The 17,258-nt window shown below is 32.1% G+C and overlaps 1 protein-coding gene across 1 annotated transcript; it reads left to right on the plus strand.

The window, feature by feature from the left end:
- Window positions 1–2,887: 2,887 nt before the first annotated feature.
- On the plus strand, window positions 2,888–5,905 carry LOC145058338 (AT-rich interactive domain-containing protein 2-like). The gene is made up of 3 exons (XM_079006259.1): window positions 2,888–3,058; window positions 3,331–4,673; window positions 4,822–5,905. The coding sequence occupies exons 2-3, from the start codon at window positions 3,537–3,539 to the stop codon at window positions 5,665–5,667; spliced, it is 1,983 nt and encodes a 660-aa protein (XP_078862385.1). The 5' UTR covers window positions 2,888–3,058; window positions 3,331–3,536; the 3' UTR covers window positions 5,668–5,905.
- The last annotated feature ends 11,353 nt before the right edge of the window (window positions 5,906–17,258 follow it).

Here is a 17,258-nt window from a genome sequence, read left to right on the forward strand (position 1 = left end):
TTGGAGACCAAACGTGCAAATTACCCTAAACCATAGGGACCATTCGTGTAATTTACTCTACATGAAAACTTGAGACATATTTGATTGCCATCTAATCCAAATGCAAATAACCTATTTAGTGACTTGTAGGAATTGTAAAATGCTTTTACACTAAACGTCACCATTGAAAGTTGTAGTACAAATTAGTTGAAAAGATAGACTTGATATTTTAATTTATTTTTCATATTGTTGTTGTCATAGCAATATTTTAAAAATAGTTACTTAAGTATATAAAAAATGGTCGTATTTTCAATTAATATTTTTACAATATGGAAACATATTAAATTTACTTACATATTAAAACAACTAATTTATAGTATAAGTTGAGTTTATGAGACCATAAGATTTTATGAGAAAAGAGGATATATATATATATATATATATATATATATATATATATATATATATATATATATATATAATATATATATATATATATATATGGTTAAGTTATTTTGTTTTCGCTATCTATTGTGTGCATGTGATTGATTCTGGACCAATCATTTTAGTTATTTTAAGAAAGTAATTAATGCATATTATATGTTAAAGATATACTGGGTATTAATTACATCTTCAACATTTAATATGCATTAATTACTTTCTTAAAATAACTAAAATGATTGGTCCAGAATCAATCATACATGCACACAATAGATAATGAAAACATTTGAACCTAATTCTCTCTCTTTCTCTCTCTCTCTCTCTCTCTCTCTATATATATATATATATATATATATATATATATATATATATATATATATATATATATAGAATGTCTAAATTAATTAAAAAATATGAAAAAAAAAATAAAAATGAAAATTTATAATTTTTCAAAATGTAATAAAAAATAAAAAATAAATTACTAAATTATGTCCGAATATAATTTTATTTTTTATTTTTTGTTTATTACTTTTTTTTATCTTTTTTTTAAGTTTCAGAAATAACATATAATTTTTTTTTTCATTTTCAATTTTTTTATATTGTTTTTACACCCAAAATTTTATCTATATTGGTCTCAAATGAACTTTTATCTTTATAATAACATTTATTTAACTTATAGTTATCTTTAATATAATTTTTTTCGCCAAAAATGATTTTTGTCTTTTACATAAACTAATAGAATAATTAGCCTATAAGAAATTACATATATGATAATTAAACAACTTACTCGTCTATTCTAATAAATGATGATTTATTTTGTCACATGTCAATCTCTTATGAGTTTTGATATTTGTTATTTTATTTGTATTTTTGAAAAAATAATATCCATATGTAAATTTCTGGTTTTTTTTTTAATTTTAAATTTAAAAAGTCACATAATACATATATTTATATATGTAAACTATTAAATGTAATAAATATGATAGTAAATAGCCATAAATACGTTTCTTACTTTCATATTTCAAAATTTTGTTTAAAAAAATATTTAATATTTATATTTTTATTTTTATTTTTTTTAATTAACCAGTGTAATACACATGGGTCTTCCATCTAGTTTAAAATATAAAATAAATTGAAAAAAAAAATGATCTAGAAAATGATTTGAAATTCAAAAGTTAAATGGTATAGGCACAAATAACGAAAATAAATAATTATAAAATAACATGAGACTTGTGATAATTGATTCTTGTAAATCTGAAATTTGTATTTATTATATATATATATATATATATATATATATATATATATATATATATATATATATACTAATTAAAAAGATATATTATGTTAATTAACCATATCATATTTTTTAATATGATTTGTAGAATAAAACATTATATCATTATTGTTTTATTAACTCATTATTAAGGACATGTATGACAACTAGTTAGTATTTGGGAGTGTAGTTTTTATTTGCAAAAAGTATTCCGTAAAAATGATTATAAATTTATTAAAGTTTAAAATTATATAAAACTAAAAGTTATTTACATTTTAGATAATTAGAATGCGGTAATTCATTTTTTTTATTATACATCAATTCTTAATAGAAATACCTTTTTATGATAATTTTTGGATTTATTTTAATTTTAATTGGTAACTGTTATTTATAACATTCCTATCTAAATTTCAATCGTATGTTGAAATATGTATAAAAAAGGACAATTATCCTGTCTAATAGAAATCATAATATTATTATTTTGAAATATTTTTTCTAGTTACTAATTTTCTTATTTTACCATATATTTCAATTTCAATTTCAATTACTTATTTACTATTAGAGTCATTACAACTTATTGTTTGTTAATATTACATCACGAGATATTTTAGATATTTAGCTAACGTTCAAATATTCTAAATGAACTATATATATATATATATATATATATATATATATATATATATATATATATATATATATATATATATATATATATATTGATTCATTCATAATAATTTTTAGCCATACATAAAAAATATGTTTTATATAGTTGTACAATATACTTATCTAAAATATACTTATGTATGGCTAAAAAATGTTGTGAACAAATCACTACTTATTTATGTATGAGGTTTATCTAACTAAAAAGGAGAAGAAAACATATAAGTATTTAAGATATTTATCGATCATAGACATAACTCATCAGTTATAAAAACGATACAAACAATTGAAATCGATATAATATAACATCTTGAAACATCTAAGATATAAAGTTGCTTAAGAACTTATTACACACAGTCCCATCAGCATTACGGTAATATTTATCAATTATATTATTACTTAAAAAAACCGATAATCATCAGATCAGATACAACTAAACAAAAAATAATAAAGTTAAAAACATTGACAAAAATACCCTTTAGTAAGGTTCTATAAAAAGGGCTTTAGATGTGTTTTATGTGTACAACACATCAAACCACAAACCTAGACCAAAACCCCCAATTGTCTTTACTCCTCCAAGGCTCCAACTAGAAGTCTAGAAGTGCTCCAAAATTAGGGTTTGATTCACTTTCATTGAAAGAGGTGAGTGAGTTGATTGATCCCCCATCAATCCCCCTTTTCACAAATCTGAACCATAAGGTAAATCTCACATTCTATATTATTTCCTATTTTCTTTTTCCATTTATTAATTTAAAGATTGGTTTTATTTTCCATGTCATTTTTTCCAAGAAAAAGAACATGTCTCTATAAACATTCTGGCACTTGTCTTCCCCTATTTCTTGAGGTCTCAAATACCCTAAACCTCTTTCTTCTTTAATCCCCAAATGATTTCCACATAAAATGCATCATTTAAACCCTTAATTCTACAAATCCCTCTTTCTTACGAAACTCTTTTTCCATTGTTGTTGTAGGAAACTAAACAAATTAAAAGGGCTTGCCGCAAAAACTTGTACAAAGGTAAAAATTTATATGCAAAGAACCCATGGAGTGAATCGTCTCGTTTTCAACTCCGATCACTGTTTCTCTCATGTTTTAAGTCAGAAATTGTATCAATTTTTACTATCAGTGTGTTGTTTGTGATAGAAAGGAAAAAGAACCGGAATCTTGATGTCAAAATATGGCCTATGTTTCTGAATTGAAAAATGGGTCGGATTTGAATTCGGTCGAGATTCCAGGAGCTTGTAGAAACGATGAAGTGTCTGTAAATCCGGATTTGTATGTAAAGTATGAATGTATGGATGCCTCTATGGATGATAATGGATTGAGGGAATTGTTTGATCAAGTTCTTTCGTTTTTCTTGAAAGAAGAATCTGTGAAAAAAAATGCGTTTAGGCCTTTTCCACCTAAACTTGGTGATGGAGTGGAAGCCGATTTATTTAAGCTGTTCTTGACTGTGAAGAGAATAGGGAGTTATGAACTTGTTTCAAAGAATAACATGTGGGAATTTGTTGCAAAAGAATGTGGGTTTGAAATTGGGCTTGAGGCGTCTTTGAAGCTGCTTTATATCAAGTATTTGAAAGAATTGGATCAATGGCTGATTGAAGGAGGATTTAAAGATAATATCGACACTGATGTTATAGCGAAACTAGATCTTTTGTCACACCACTTGGATGAATATATATGTTTTGAGTCTAATCAGATTGGAAAATCTTTATGTCACGATGAAATTATTGGATTCAAAGACGAGGGTACTTCGGGGTTTAATCAAAATGAGGGAGGAATGGATCTTGATGTGCCATTTTCAAGAATCAATGGTGATGATAATGATGAAGAATTTAGGGTTTTAGATGACAAAAGATGCGAGTTATCTTCAGATAATGTGGTAAAAAAGGTAGGACTTTCAGTGATCAATGATGATGATGATGATGATGATAAAGAGTTAAGTCTTGATGATGAAAAACAAATCGATTCATCAATCAAGATTGTTGTCGATGAGATAATTAGATTTCATTCTGACAAAGATGTTACATTAACTGCTGAGAATGATGATGATGTCAGCAATGTTGTGAAGAATGTTAGTAGATCTTCAAAGAGGAAGAGGGAGAAAGAATCTTTGTTGTTATCAGAAATGGTAGATTGGGTCGCAAATGCTGCAAGGAATCCTCATAGTATGACCTTTAAAACTTCACAAAGAAGTTCAAAATGGAAAAAATATACAGGTGATAAACTATGGAAGCAAGCTTTGTTGTCAAGAAAAGCCCTTTTTGCAGAAATTAGTTTTGATTCAGGGAATGAAGCAAAAGGTTCTTCACAGGTATATAAACTCATTCGCCTTACTTATTAGTTTCTGATTCATATTTCCAAAGTTTTGTAATTCACACTTTCTGTGTCTCACTGTGAAAAATTGGAATCTTTCTATAAATTAAAGTGTTTGATGGATTCATGAACTTTTTTTTTTGTAGAAAAAGAACCAGAGGATGCATCCTGCAATGTATGAAGATGATAACAGAGTTAATACTTCTGAAATAAAAGTATGCTGCAAAAGTGCCACGTCAGCAGAACAATGCACATGCACAAACTGCAATTTGCGTACATCTTCTCGAACGAAACGTGAATCCGGAAAGTTCCGGATGCATGAAAACACGGGCCCACCACAAAAACAAAAGCACAACGTGGGCCCACTGTATCAAGCTGTAGTGCCAGCATGGACAGGTGTAGTGACTCAGAGTGATCCCAAGTGGCTAGGCACCCAAATGTGGCCCCCACCAGATGACATCAACACAAAGGGTAATTTGGTAATTGGGCTAGGAAGACAAAATGTATGCGACTGTGAGTGTCTGTTTAAAGGGTCTGCTGAATGTGTGAGATTTCACATTGCTGAGAACAGATATAAACTGAAACTCGAACTTGGTGATCTTTTTTACAAATGGAGATTTAATCAAATGGGTGAAGAGGTGTCACTTTCATGGGAACCTGAAGAGGAAAAAGTATTCAAAAGTTTAGTGATAAAAGCAAGACATGATTTAGCACATAGCAACAAGAGTAGACATGAGATTATGAACAAGTTTTGGAAAAGAGGTGCGTATATAATTCGTGATAAATCAAAGCAAAATCTTGTGAGTTATTACTTCAATGTGTTTGTGTTGAGAAGAAGAAGTTATCAGAATCGAGTGACACCTAAAGATATTGACAGTGATAATGATGAAGAAGAGGTGGGGTCCGTTGGGGACAGATTTGGGTATGAAAAGATTCATGGGTTGTTGCTAAAATGCTCAGAGAATATGCAGTGTAGAGATCTTGAATCTTGATTGTTTAATTGTTGTTGTGTTTTTCTGTGAAATTTTCTTAAGATTCTTGTAGTAGGAATCTTGAAGTGTCATCGCAGTCTTTTTTTGTTTTTTAGTTTTTATTGGACTACAGTAGATATGTTTAGTAGATTGTGTGAACTTGTTTTAGTTTTGATGTTGTTGAAAGATGGCATTTTTTTTCAGGTATTGTGGTGTATTTTCTTTGTTTTTGATCTTGAATCTGTTTTTTCTTTCTTTACATGAGTTTGAATGCTGGTGTAGTTACATAACTGTAGATTTTATGTGTTTGGTTTTCTTAGAATTTTTTTTATTGGAAAGAGAGTAAATTTTTAATTTTTATGGAGTTTTTGGGTCTAGAAAACTCTACAGTTCAATTCTGAATTGATGCAAAGTTATCTGTTTCACACACCAAGTGTTCGATAAAAGTCCTCATAGAAATATTCATAGTGTTCTTGGGTTAAAAAGATCACAAAGGAGTTTTGATTTTTGCGATTTTCCCTATAGGTGTGGTAATAAATAAGTTCACTAGTAAGAATAACTTCAGTCTTTGGAAGATTAAGACGAGTGTGTTACTAAAACATCAAGGTGTATGACTTCTAATTGTTGAGAGAAGCCCGCAAGTATGGATGATTATGAGTTTAAACAACAATAAGAAAATGCTCATTCTACTTTTTTCCATCTCTTTCAAACAACATACTATACCAAGTAACCAATCAAGAAAGTGCATCATGGTTGTGGATGAAACTCGAGTCTCTTTACATGACAAAGTCCCCGACAAATAAGTTGTTGCTAAAACACGCTTGCTCTCTCTCTTAGAATGAAGGTGTTAGTGATTATGGTTTAGGCCCAAACCCTTTAGGGTCTAAACCATTAGGGTTTAGTGATCATGGTGTTAGTGTTAGCTTTAGGTTAAAACCCTACTGCTCACGACAACCCGTAGTCACCGCCCTCCACCTCTGACGACCTTCTCTAATAGCCGTCGGAGGTGTCTTCATTATATTTCATATTTTTTTTTTCTCTTTCCTCTCTTCTCCGCCTAAATAATAAATCAATGCCAACACCAAACGATAACTCTTTCATCGGCTTCTTCTACTGTCTCCTCCTCAAATGACTACTTCTTCATATCTCTTTTCCGATTCAACCCGTTCTGATGTTGTTGCTGCCTCCTTCCAATGGCTCCTTCTCCGCCAGACAGTATCTGATCTGCAGTTGTCTCTTTCTCTATCAACATTGCAGTAGCCAAACTCGTCGGAATTGGCTCCGTCTGTCGTAGTTCGAGCTTTCTTTCTTTTTCGTTTCCTTTCTCCGGTCTCCTCTGTCGTCGATGCATGATCGTCGTCACCACTCTTCTCTTCTTATACAACGAAATTGCCTCTAGCTGCAACTTCTTCTCCCTTCTTCTCCGACGAGCAGTCAATGTTGCTATCTTCATCTAGTTTTTATGTTTTGTTCTTTTTTTTCCAGTTTAATAGTCTTCTCCCAATCAAAGTACGTGAGGATGTTAGTGATTAGGGTATAGGCCCAAACCAGGCTTTTAGCCATTAGAGTTTAGGTATTCTCTATATATTCATATGTAATTGTCTTTTAAATATCAATCCATCTATTATCTAACAAAATGATGGTTTTGTTTTGAAAGATTTTTTGGATGAACTTAACTCCATCCTAATAGACTTAAAGCAAGTGGAGGCAAAGATAGAAGATGAGGATGTGACTCTCATCCTTCTAGTGTCATTGTCAACCACCATTAGATAACTTTATACACTTATGTGTAGTTATGGAGACACCGTTATATTGGATGAGGTGAGATCGAGTAGAGTTTGCACTCTTGAGAATTGCTACATAAGGCATTAGGCGTTGTCTGGTAGGATCAATTGTTTGGATTGAGTGTCTCATGGTGTGTGACATAAAAGTTTTTTTACTTGTATCTACACATACAACATTCAAAACAAATACTTGAACAAAATGTATGTATTAATCTAACTTTTACTCGTACAAGACGTTCATTACAGAAAGTCAATATAACATTTCATTCCTATTTAAAAGGATGTTACATGTGATAAATATCATTACTTTATTATAAATATAAATATGTCTACGTTCTCTTATGAATTAAAAAATTTATATGAAAAAAAACTTCAACTAAAAATTTCCATCGGACTGTCTATAAAAAAACTTTTAATCTTCAATCTACATAAAAAGAACTTCAACTATGATTGTATTCTAATTCAAGTTTTCAATCTTCAATCTACATTAAAAAAAAATAACATGATATGTCAAAAATGAGCATGTGAATAACGTGTGTATTATTTCAATATGAATAGCATTCCACTATGAATAGCATAAGTATATTCTTGCTAGAGTAATATATAGTGTCCAAGCTTCCAAGGAAGCAATTTATAAAGTTTGTCATTTTGCTTTATTTGGTGAGTTATGTTTGTGAAAGGAGAAAATTAGACAAATCCAAAAATGATCCACCCATTTATGGAACAAACTAACATTACTCAAATTTAGTCATTCAAGTTAAATATAGATCACGTTCGAGTATAAATGTAACCTACAAAATAAATAAATAAACATTCAAACAATATACATGCCAATATATTAGTAAATTAAATAAAAACTTGAGTGGAATTTATGAAAAACAAACTCGTAGCATATATTTATACTATAAAAAATGCAATTTGTGATAGAAAACTGAAATTTATAATCGAACGATTCCTGCAACATAAGTTTATAGATGATTAATTAAAAGAGGTATAATGTTTTTAGAAACTTACAGTTATATAAATATAATAATGTTACTTCCTCTTAAATTGTTCGGTATGGGTCCTCCATTGCGTGGAGGACCCTTTGAGGCTTTGTGGCATTTCTTAACATCGTTAAGGCATTTGAAATACAATCTCTATGCCATGTTATATTGTTATGTTAAGACACCTTGCATAGTCATGCATAATATTGCTTAACGGAAGAAATTAGGAATTAGGGCGTCTATGTTTTTTATTCTCTTTGCCAATTGCCAATCATCAGCCCAAAGCGCGACTGGATCAAAATTTGGGCTTAAATAATAAAATTACGTATATGTAATTTGTCTTTTTGTCTAAATTGGTAGTCTATAAAACCAAAAAGAGAAATTTGAATAAAAGTTACTATATTTTCGTTTTATTGAAAAAAAGTTTTGATTTTATATTTTCACTTTAACCATTGAAACCGACAAACACTTCCAAAATAATTTTTGTGTCGGTTTTAAGGGTTAAATTGCACACACAAAAAAATATGGATGATTTTTCCATTAATAAGGTTAAAGTTTAAGAATTTTTTTGAAGATTTTCTTTTTTTATATATAACCAAATTTATTTGAAGGAACTTATATTTATTATTAAAAAAATAAAATAAAGATAATTTTTTATTAAAAATCACAATAATTATAATTTATATATCATTTTTGGATTTTCTTGTGATTCTTTTTAATAAATATCATTACTATAATTATAAATATATCCTCTCTATAGGATAGTGTTCGAGATGATGTCTTTTATGGAAGAATAGGGTGGTGTTGAGATGGTGAAGATGATGGTGTTTTTTTATTGGTGATGATGGTAGTAAAGGTTAGTAGTAGTAGATGGTGTTATTGGTGGCAAAGGTTGGTTGTGGTGATGTGTAAATATGAGGCTTTTTATGATAATGGTGATAGATTAAGAGGGTGCAAAACCTAATAAAGGTTAAAATGAACAAATTTAACAAATATGAGGCATTAATGAATATAAAAACGAACTTAGGACATAATCACACATTTCATGTAAATATGAGGGTTTTTACGACAATAACTTTTTATATTAATAGAAGAGCTACAATAGTTATAAAAACACATGCTAACAACAATTAATATACAATAGTTATAAAAACACATACTAAATACAATTAACAGAACTTTTGTTGATTTGTCGTAAGGAGTATATTTCTAGGCTACATAGTATGTATAATGGAGCTCTATTTAGGAATAACAGCCCATGATAAATCTTTAGTTTCTAAGGTGTTGTTCGATCGTGAAAAGGATCTTCGTTAAGGTGTAATTTTATGGTAAACATTTTAAATCCAAGATCTAAAAATTTAACAACGAAATAGCAGTTGGCCTAGAAATGCACTTCTTGCGACAAATCAACAAAATTTTTTAAAGTTATATAGGATATAGATGGTATCTATATGATTGTAGTAATGATATTTATTAAAGAGAATCACCAAAAATTGTAAATTATCATTATTGTGTTTTTTAATAAAAAAATTATCGATATTTTAAGATTTTTAATAAATAAATATAAGTTTTCTTCAAATAAATTTATTATGTATAAAACAGAAAATCTCTAGAAAATTCTTTAAAATTTAACATGAAAAAGTCATCTATTATTATTTTTTATTTTTGCAATTTAGCCCTAAAAACCGATATTAACTGGATATAAGGGTTATTTTGCAAGTGGTTATCAATTTCAATGGTTAATCTGCAAAAACAAAAAAAATTAAAAAGAAAAAATGATGATTTTTTAAATCATTTGAACCAAAAATATGGACTTTTATGTAGATTTCTCAATGAAAAATTTAGCTAAATTAATCTAAAATGAATAGCATTTGAAATCAAATATTTTATCGTTAAAAAACAAAGATCAATATCCTGAACAACTTGACAATTTAAATATTAAGGGTTTATTTAAGTAATATGTTTTATTTAAATAGTATGTTTTATAAAGTTTATATTTGTTTTATAATTATTTAAAAGTAAACTCGAAAATAAAAAGAAAAAAATAATGACCTGAAAATTATTTTTGTGTAGATGCGTGGTGACTATTTCCTATCTAAAATAGTGTAGTGTGGATAATAATATAACATTTAAGGTGACAAAAACATAATGTTGAACTCATATCCATTAGCCTTAGATATAACAACATATCATCAGATCCACATAGATCAAATCAATCAAGTTTTCAGAAACCAAGACAAATTTTAATCTTCTTACATATTTAATACAAAATCAACATAATTATTAGTAGAAAAGAATAACATTGGGCTAACATTCATAAATTAATCTAGTATTTGAAGTACGTAGGAAGAGAATATTATGATCATCATCTTAGTATCCTGATGCAAAAGGAGTATAATTTAGCAACTATATTGTAAATTATATATATATATATATATATATATATATATATATATATATATATATATATATATATATATATTCTTATTTTTCATATATCTATAGGAAATTAAGCAATAACTTCATTTCTAAATACCAACTATTGCTTTACGATTAAAAAGAAATTAAACAATTACTTTAAAAATAGCTAAATTACACAAATGTCGTATAAAAAAAATATAAAAATAACGATAAGTTCTAACAAAGATACCCAAGATATTTGTACAAACACCATTTAGATTTGGGGTAAGAGAGCTTCTCATCATTGATCTTACATTACTTTATCATCAGAATCTAGCAGCATAGTTAAATTTCCATCAATCCAAACATCATCCTACATCATATCTGCTTTGTCCCTATTAGTTGAATTTCCATCAATCCAAACATCATCACCATATCTACTTTGCCCCTATTCTAAATACCAACTATTGCTTTACGATCAAAAAGAAATTAAACAATTACTTTAAAAATAGCTAAATTACACAAATGTCGTATAAAAAAAATATAAGAATAACGATAAGTTCTAACAAAGATACCCAAGATATTTGTACAAACACCATTTAGATTTGGGGTAAGAGAGCTTCTCATCATTGATCTTACATTACTTTATCATCAGAATCTAGCAGCATAGTTAAATTTCCATCAATCCAAACATCATCGTACATCATATCTACTTTGCCCCTGTTAGTTAAATTTCCATTAATCCAAACATCATCGCCATATCTACTTTGCCCCTATTTTAAGACGTCATTTGCATTTGCTGGTGCTTTACTAATTGTTGGAAATTTAGCATACTTATTTATATTTTTACTAACTTTGGACATATATAAATATATACATACGTTGTATATATAATTAACTCTAAGTGGATTTGTGTTCTCTTCCATGAGAACTTCGAAACGATATATTATATGTCTAAAATGGAGTATATGTGAATGAGATATCGATACTCAAAGATGTGTATTTGAGAATAAATTTAGCAAAAGAAATTAATGTGGGAATGAGTCCACATTGGTAGAAAGACCAAACTCAACATAGTTTATAAGCTTGAATGCATGAAAGGCTTACAAGCTTGTGTTTATGGTTTACTACAATTCCTACCCACACGTAGTGGGTGCAAATCTTAAGATTTCATAGACCAAAAACACTGAACTTGTGTATGGGCATGACATGCGGACACGAATGCAGCATCGAAAACTTGGGCTCGTTTTACTCTCGTTTTTGCTAAATTTGACAGTTCTGGTCCTTGTTTTGAATTAGGGATGAGCAGTTTGTCCCAAATCTCGATCCCGTACCGGTACCGAACAATTTAAAAATATGACTTGGTACTCCAAATACATGAAATTCGGAAATCGGCACTGCTGGTACCGGTACTAGTACCGAAAACCGGTACCGGTGGTGTTAATTCGGTTCGGTACTCGGGATTAACTTTCGACCAAATTCGGTTTTCGTGAAATCGGGAACGGTACGGTTCGGTACTGGTTCCGTCCTACGCCATCCCTATTTTGAATTCTGTAATGGATGCATTAATTACGTAATTAATGACATTTATTGTCATTCAATGCTCAATCAATTCCTTAATATCTAATTGATTTGTTTCCATTATGTATTCAACTATAAAAGAAAACCTCTACCATCTCATTTGATATACAAATGAAATTACTTTTCTTTCTCCTCCTTCTCTGTATACTTGCTTCCGACGACTCTTTCAGGCAAGTAGAAATATCCGTCAGTACACACACTGTTAAGGTTGTTGTACCCTTGGAACAGACGGCGAATCTGTTTAAGAAAATCGAGTCCAACTCGAGCCTCAACCACCAAATTTGCTACTAATCCTTTTCTTACATGAATATTTCAAGAAGAGAATGAAGTCCTTACACTAACACTAATGTCGTGTCTAAAATGTGTTGCTCACGAAACCTCCTTTGTGAGCTACATATGTTTCCATCCAAAGTGACTCCTCATAATGTTAATAGAAGGTCCACAGGTAGTGAACATCTTTTTTGTAATTCAAAAATCAAGTCATATTAAAAGAAATCAATCGTTCAAGTATTCAAAATTTCGTGGGGAAATGGGTGGAAGAGAGACAGATATTTAACGTATGTATCTGTCGATACAAAAATGAATCATACAAATAGGCAAAAAAAATCATATATAAAGAAATAGCATTTTAAAAAAACATAAATACAAAGTTTAATTAAACAATTTTTTTGTGTATAAGTATGATTTTTCTTCGTATATACGTATAATATAGAAAAAAAAACATACTTACGATAAAAACATAAAAGATTTATAAAATGTAGATTTTTTGGGAATTTTATTTCGTGGTAATTTGAAAATCTATTATCATATGTAGCAAATGAAACAGTTGAAGAACAATAAAACAAAAACACCAAAAAAGCCCAATTTTATTTCGTGGGCCAAAGTGCTTTAAACATCATGCACTAGGCATAGCATAATTCTTCTTAATAAATAAATGTTTTTTTTTTGCCACATGTTAATCAGTTTTGACGTTTGTTATTTTGTAGTATTTTTGAAATAAATATTATCCACTTATCAATTTTTGGTTTGTTTCAATTTTTAAAATTTAAGTCATATACTTATATATGTAAATATCATATTAAATTGCAAAAAATACGTTTTTCCTTTTTTATTTTAAAGTTGTATATTAAAAAATATTTTTTGTTTACATTTTAATATTTTTTTTTAAATCAATCTGTATAATATACGGGTCTCATCTTAATTAATTTTAATAAAGAAAAGCCCAACAAAAACGAATTATCTTTCATCCAAATAATTGTTTAACCGAGTTTTATTAAAGGTTAATGTCACACCTAGTTAATTTTAATAAAGAAAAGCCCAACAAAAACAATTATCTTTTATCCAAATAACTGTTTAACCAAGTTTTATTAAGGGTTAATGTTATGAAAAGATAACCAACAATTCAAAATGTTTATCGTCATTCAAAATGTTTTAAAGCAACGATTCAACTAAAAAATACCATAAAAAGGTGACATCAAAAGGTGACAACCTATTGTTTTGGTTTATAAAATATCATTCAAAATGTTGTCTTTGTTTTTTAACTACCATTCCAACAATGGTATTTAAAAAAAAAAAAAAAGATGATAGATAGTTACTTTCTAATGACATTTTTAGTTGGATAGTTTTTTTAAACATTTTAGATAGTTGGTTACGTTTTATGACTTTAACCTTTTATTAATTTCAAACAGAAAATCAAATTATAATCGATTGTTTTCAAAATATAATAGGTCATACTAGACAGTTATAATATGTACTTTAATATTTTCTTTTGTAATGTCACATTCTTTTAACTTACCCGTATTTAGAACTGTAACAACCCGGATTCCCAGGTATTATTCATTCTTATTTTTGGTGATTTGTGAGGAGACTCGGCGAGTTGGAGCCCAAACTCGCCGAGTATGATCGCGGCTATGGGCACGGGTTCGCGTCTGGACTCGGCGAGTCCACGCTGTTTAATGAAACCCTAATTCCCCGGGTTTCGAACTTTACGTGACATTCATGCTTGGGAAGGCCAGATCTATGGTTTGGGGAAGCAGATCTGACCTCAGAAGGTCAATAGAGTTTGTGCATGGCATGAACTCGCCGAGTTGTTCTTGAGACTCGACGAGTAGGGTTGGGGTTTCACGTAAATTGTTCAGCGAGTAGACTCGTCGGGTTGGGGGATGACCCAGTGAGTCAGGGAGAGTCAATAGGGGGCTGAGTCGAGCCGGAACTCGCCGAGTTGTTCTTGAGACTCGGCGAGTTGAGTCATGGTGGCCCCGCGATTCATGCCAGGTGGAACTCGTCGAGTTAGGGAAGTACTCGACGTGTCAAGAGAGGATCCGAGGGAGTCAGTGAACACGTATAGACTCGCCGAGTCGCTCTAGTGCACTTGCCGAGTCCGGTCAAAGTTGACCGTTGACCATTGACCAGAGCTGACCAGTGTTGACTTGATAAGGTTAGTCAACCTTAGTTGTGAAAGTGTTAATTAGAGATATATTGTGTTGTAGGAGGATTATAGCTCGGGGGGATCGAGCGGAAGTGATTTCCGGGATTGCGAGTTATTGAGAGATGCGAGGTGAGTCTTCTCACTATACTTTACCTTGAGTAGGTAATCAGAGTTATGTGACAGAGTATTTGTATGCTATATGTATGTTATGTGTTGTACTGCATTATTTCTATATGATTTATGTTGTGCATGTTTATAGAGTTGGAACCGAAAGGTTCACAGAGATAGAACCAGAGGGTTCACAGAGTAGGGTCCACGGACCCACAGAGTTATAGCCTCGAGTGGCTAATATGTGTTATGTGTGGTATTTTGGGGAACTCACTAAGCTTTGTGCTTACAGTGTTTGGTGTTATTTGTTTCAGGTACTAGTGATGACCGTGGGAAGGCGTCGGCTTGATCAGTACACACACACGGGATTTTTATGTTATGAGATCTTGGGATTTTTATATGGCATGGATTTCTCTAAGATCGCAGTACCACTCACCAGGTTGACCCGGAAGGGTGTCACTTTTTCATGGGGCCCCGAGCAGCAGGCCTCCTTTGAGACGCTTCGCCTAAGGTTATGCGAAGACCCGGTGTTAGCCCTTCCGGAGGGGATGGAGGACTTTGTGGTATACTGTGATGCATCGATCTTTGGGTTGGGAGCGGTGCTGATGCAGAGAGGGCATGTGATAGCATACGCATCGAGGCAGCTGAAACCTCATGAGACGAGGTATCCCACCCATGATCTAGAGTTGGGGGCAGTGGTGTTCGCCCTCAAGATTTGGCGTCACTATCTGTATGGGGTTCGGTGTACGATATACACGGACCATAAGAGCCTGAGGTATTTGATGGATCAGCCCAACCTAAATATGCGGCAGAGGAGGTGGTTGGATGTTGTCAAGGATTATGATTGTGAGATTCTGTACCATCCGGGCAAGGCTAATGTGGTAGCCGACGCCCTGAGTCGCAGGGCGGAGAGCGCCCCATTGCGAGGTGTATGTTTGCGATTGACCGTGATGGCTCCGGTGTTGGACACCATTCGTGGAGCACAGGCTGAGGCCGTGAGATCGGAGAACCAGAAGAGGGAGCGAGTTGTTGGGTTGGTATCGGAGTTTGTTACCGATGGTCGGGGGCTTATGACTTTTCAGGGGCGCATATGGGTACCGTTTATGGGAGGGGCGAGTACCATTTTGATGGAAGAGGCTCATCGGTCGAAATTCTCGATCCATCCTGGGGCCACTAAGATGTATTTGGACCGGAGGAGGGAGTATTGGTGGCCCTGTATGAAGAGGGATGTTGTGTGGTTTGTTGAGAGGTGCTTAACCTACCGTAGGGTTAAGGCCGAGCACCAGAGACCGTATGGCAAGTTGCAGCCGTTGGAGGTTCCCGAATGGAAGTGGGAACAGATCGCAATGGATTTTATCACCAAATTGCCAACGACTACTAGGGGATTCGATGCAATTTGGGTGATTGTGGACAGGTTGACGAAGAGCGCCCACTTCCTTGCTATTAGTGAGAGCTCCTCCGCAGAGAAGTTAGCAGAGATGTACGTGAGGGAACTGGTATCTCGGCATGGGGTGCCGATCTCGATTGTCTCAGACCGGGATGTACGTTTCACCTCCAGATTCTGGAAGAAGTTTCATGAGGAGTTGGGTACTAGGCTGCATTTTAGTACCGCATATCACCCCCAGACAGACGGACAGAGTGAGCGGACGATTCACACGCTCGAGGACATGCTCCGGGCATGTGTGTTGGATTTCGGGGGGAGTTGGGATACGTACTTGCCCTTGGCAGAGTTTTCCTACAACAACAGCCATCATTCGAGCATTGGTATGCCGCCCTTTGAGTTGTTGTATGGGAGGAGGTGTCGAACCCTCATTTGCTGGGGAGAGGTCGGACAGCGTGTGATGGGCAGTACAGAGATCGTGCTTCAGACTAGGGATGAGATTTAGAACTGGAAAACCGGACCGGAACCGGAACCGAACCGGAACCGGACCCGTTAGAACCGGAATATATAGAACCGGGTCCGGTTCCGGGTTTAAAAATTGGCTTTATCCGGGTTCCGGGTAATCCGGGTTTGGGTCCATTGGGTCCGGGTAAACCGGGTCTAAAATCCGGAACCGGTTTTTGGAACCGGAACCACTTTTAGGGCCGGAACCACTTTTTGTGAAACGTTTACAAGATGCATATCTTATTCGTTTCAACTCCAATTGACATACGGTTTTTTCCAACATGTAGTTTAGAGTTTGTACATGATTCTAGACTATAAATTTGTCATTTTTAGTTTTATATTCATTGACTTATAGTCCTCAAAAGTTGAGATACCAAAGCTGAAAGTTTTTAGTTTTTTAGTTTTTTTGTATTCGGTGAAAGTTTTAAAACATGCATATC

The sequence above is a fragment of the Lactuca serriola genome, chromosome 6, assembly GCF_051521515.1.
Source record: "Lactuca serriola cultivar US96UC23 chromosome 6, Lser_US96UC23_V15, whole genome shotgun sequence".
Classification (NCBI taxonomy): Eukaryota; Viridiplantae; Streptophyta; class Magnoliopsida; order Asterales; family Asteraceae; genus Lactuca; species Lactuca serriola.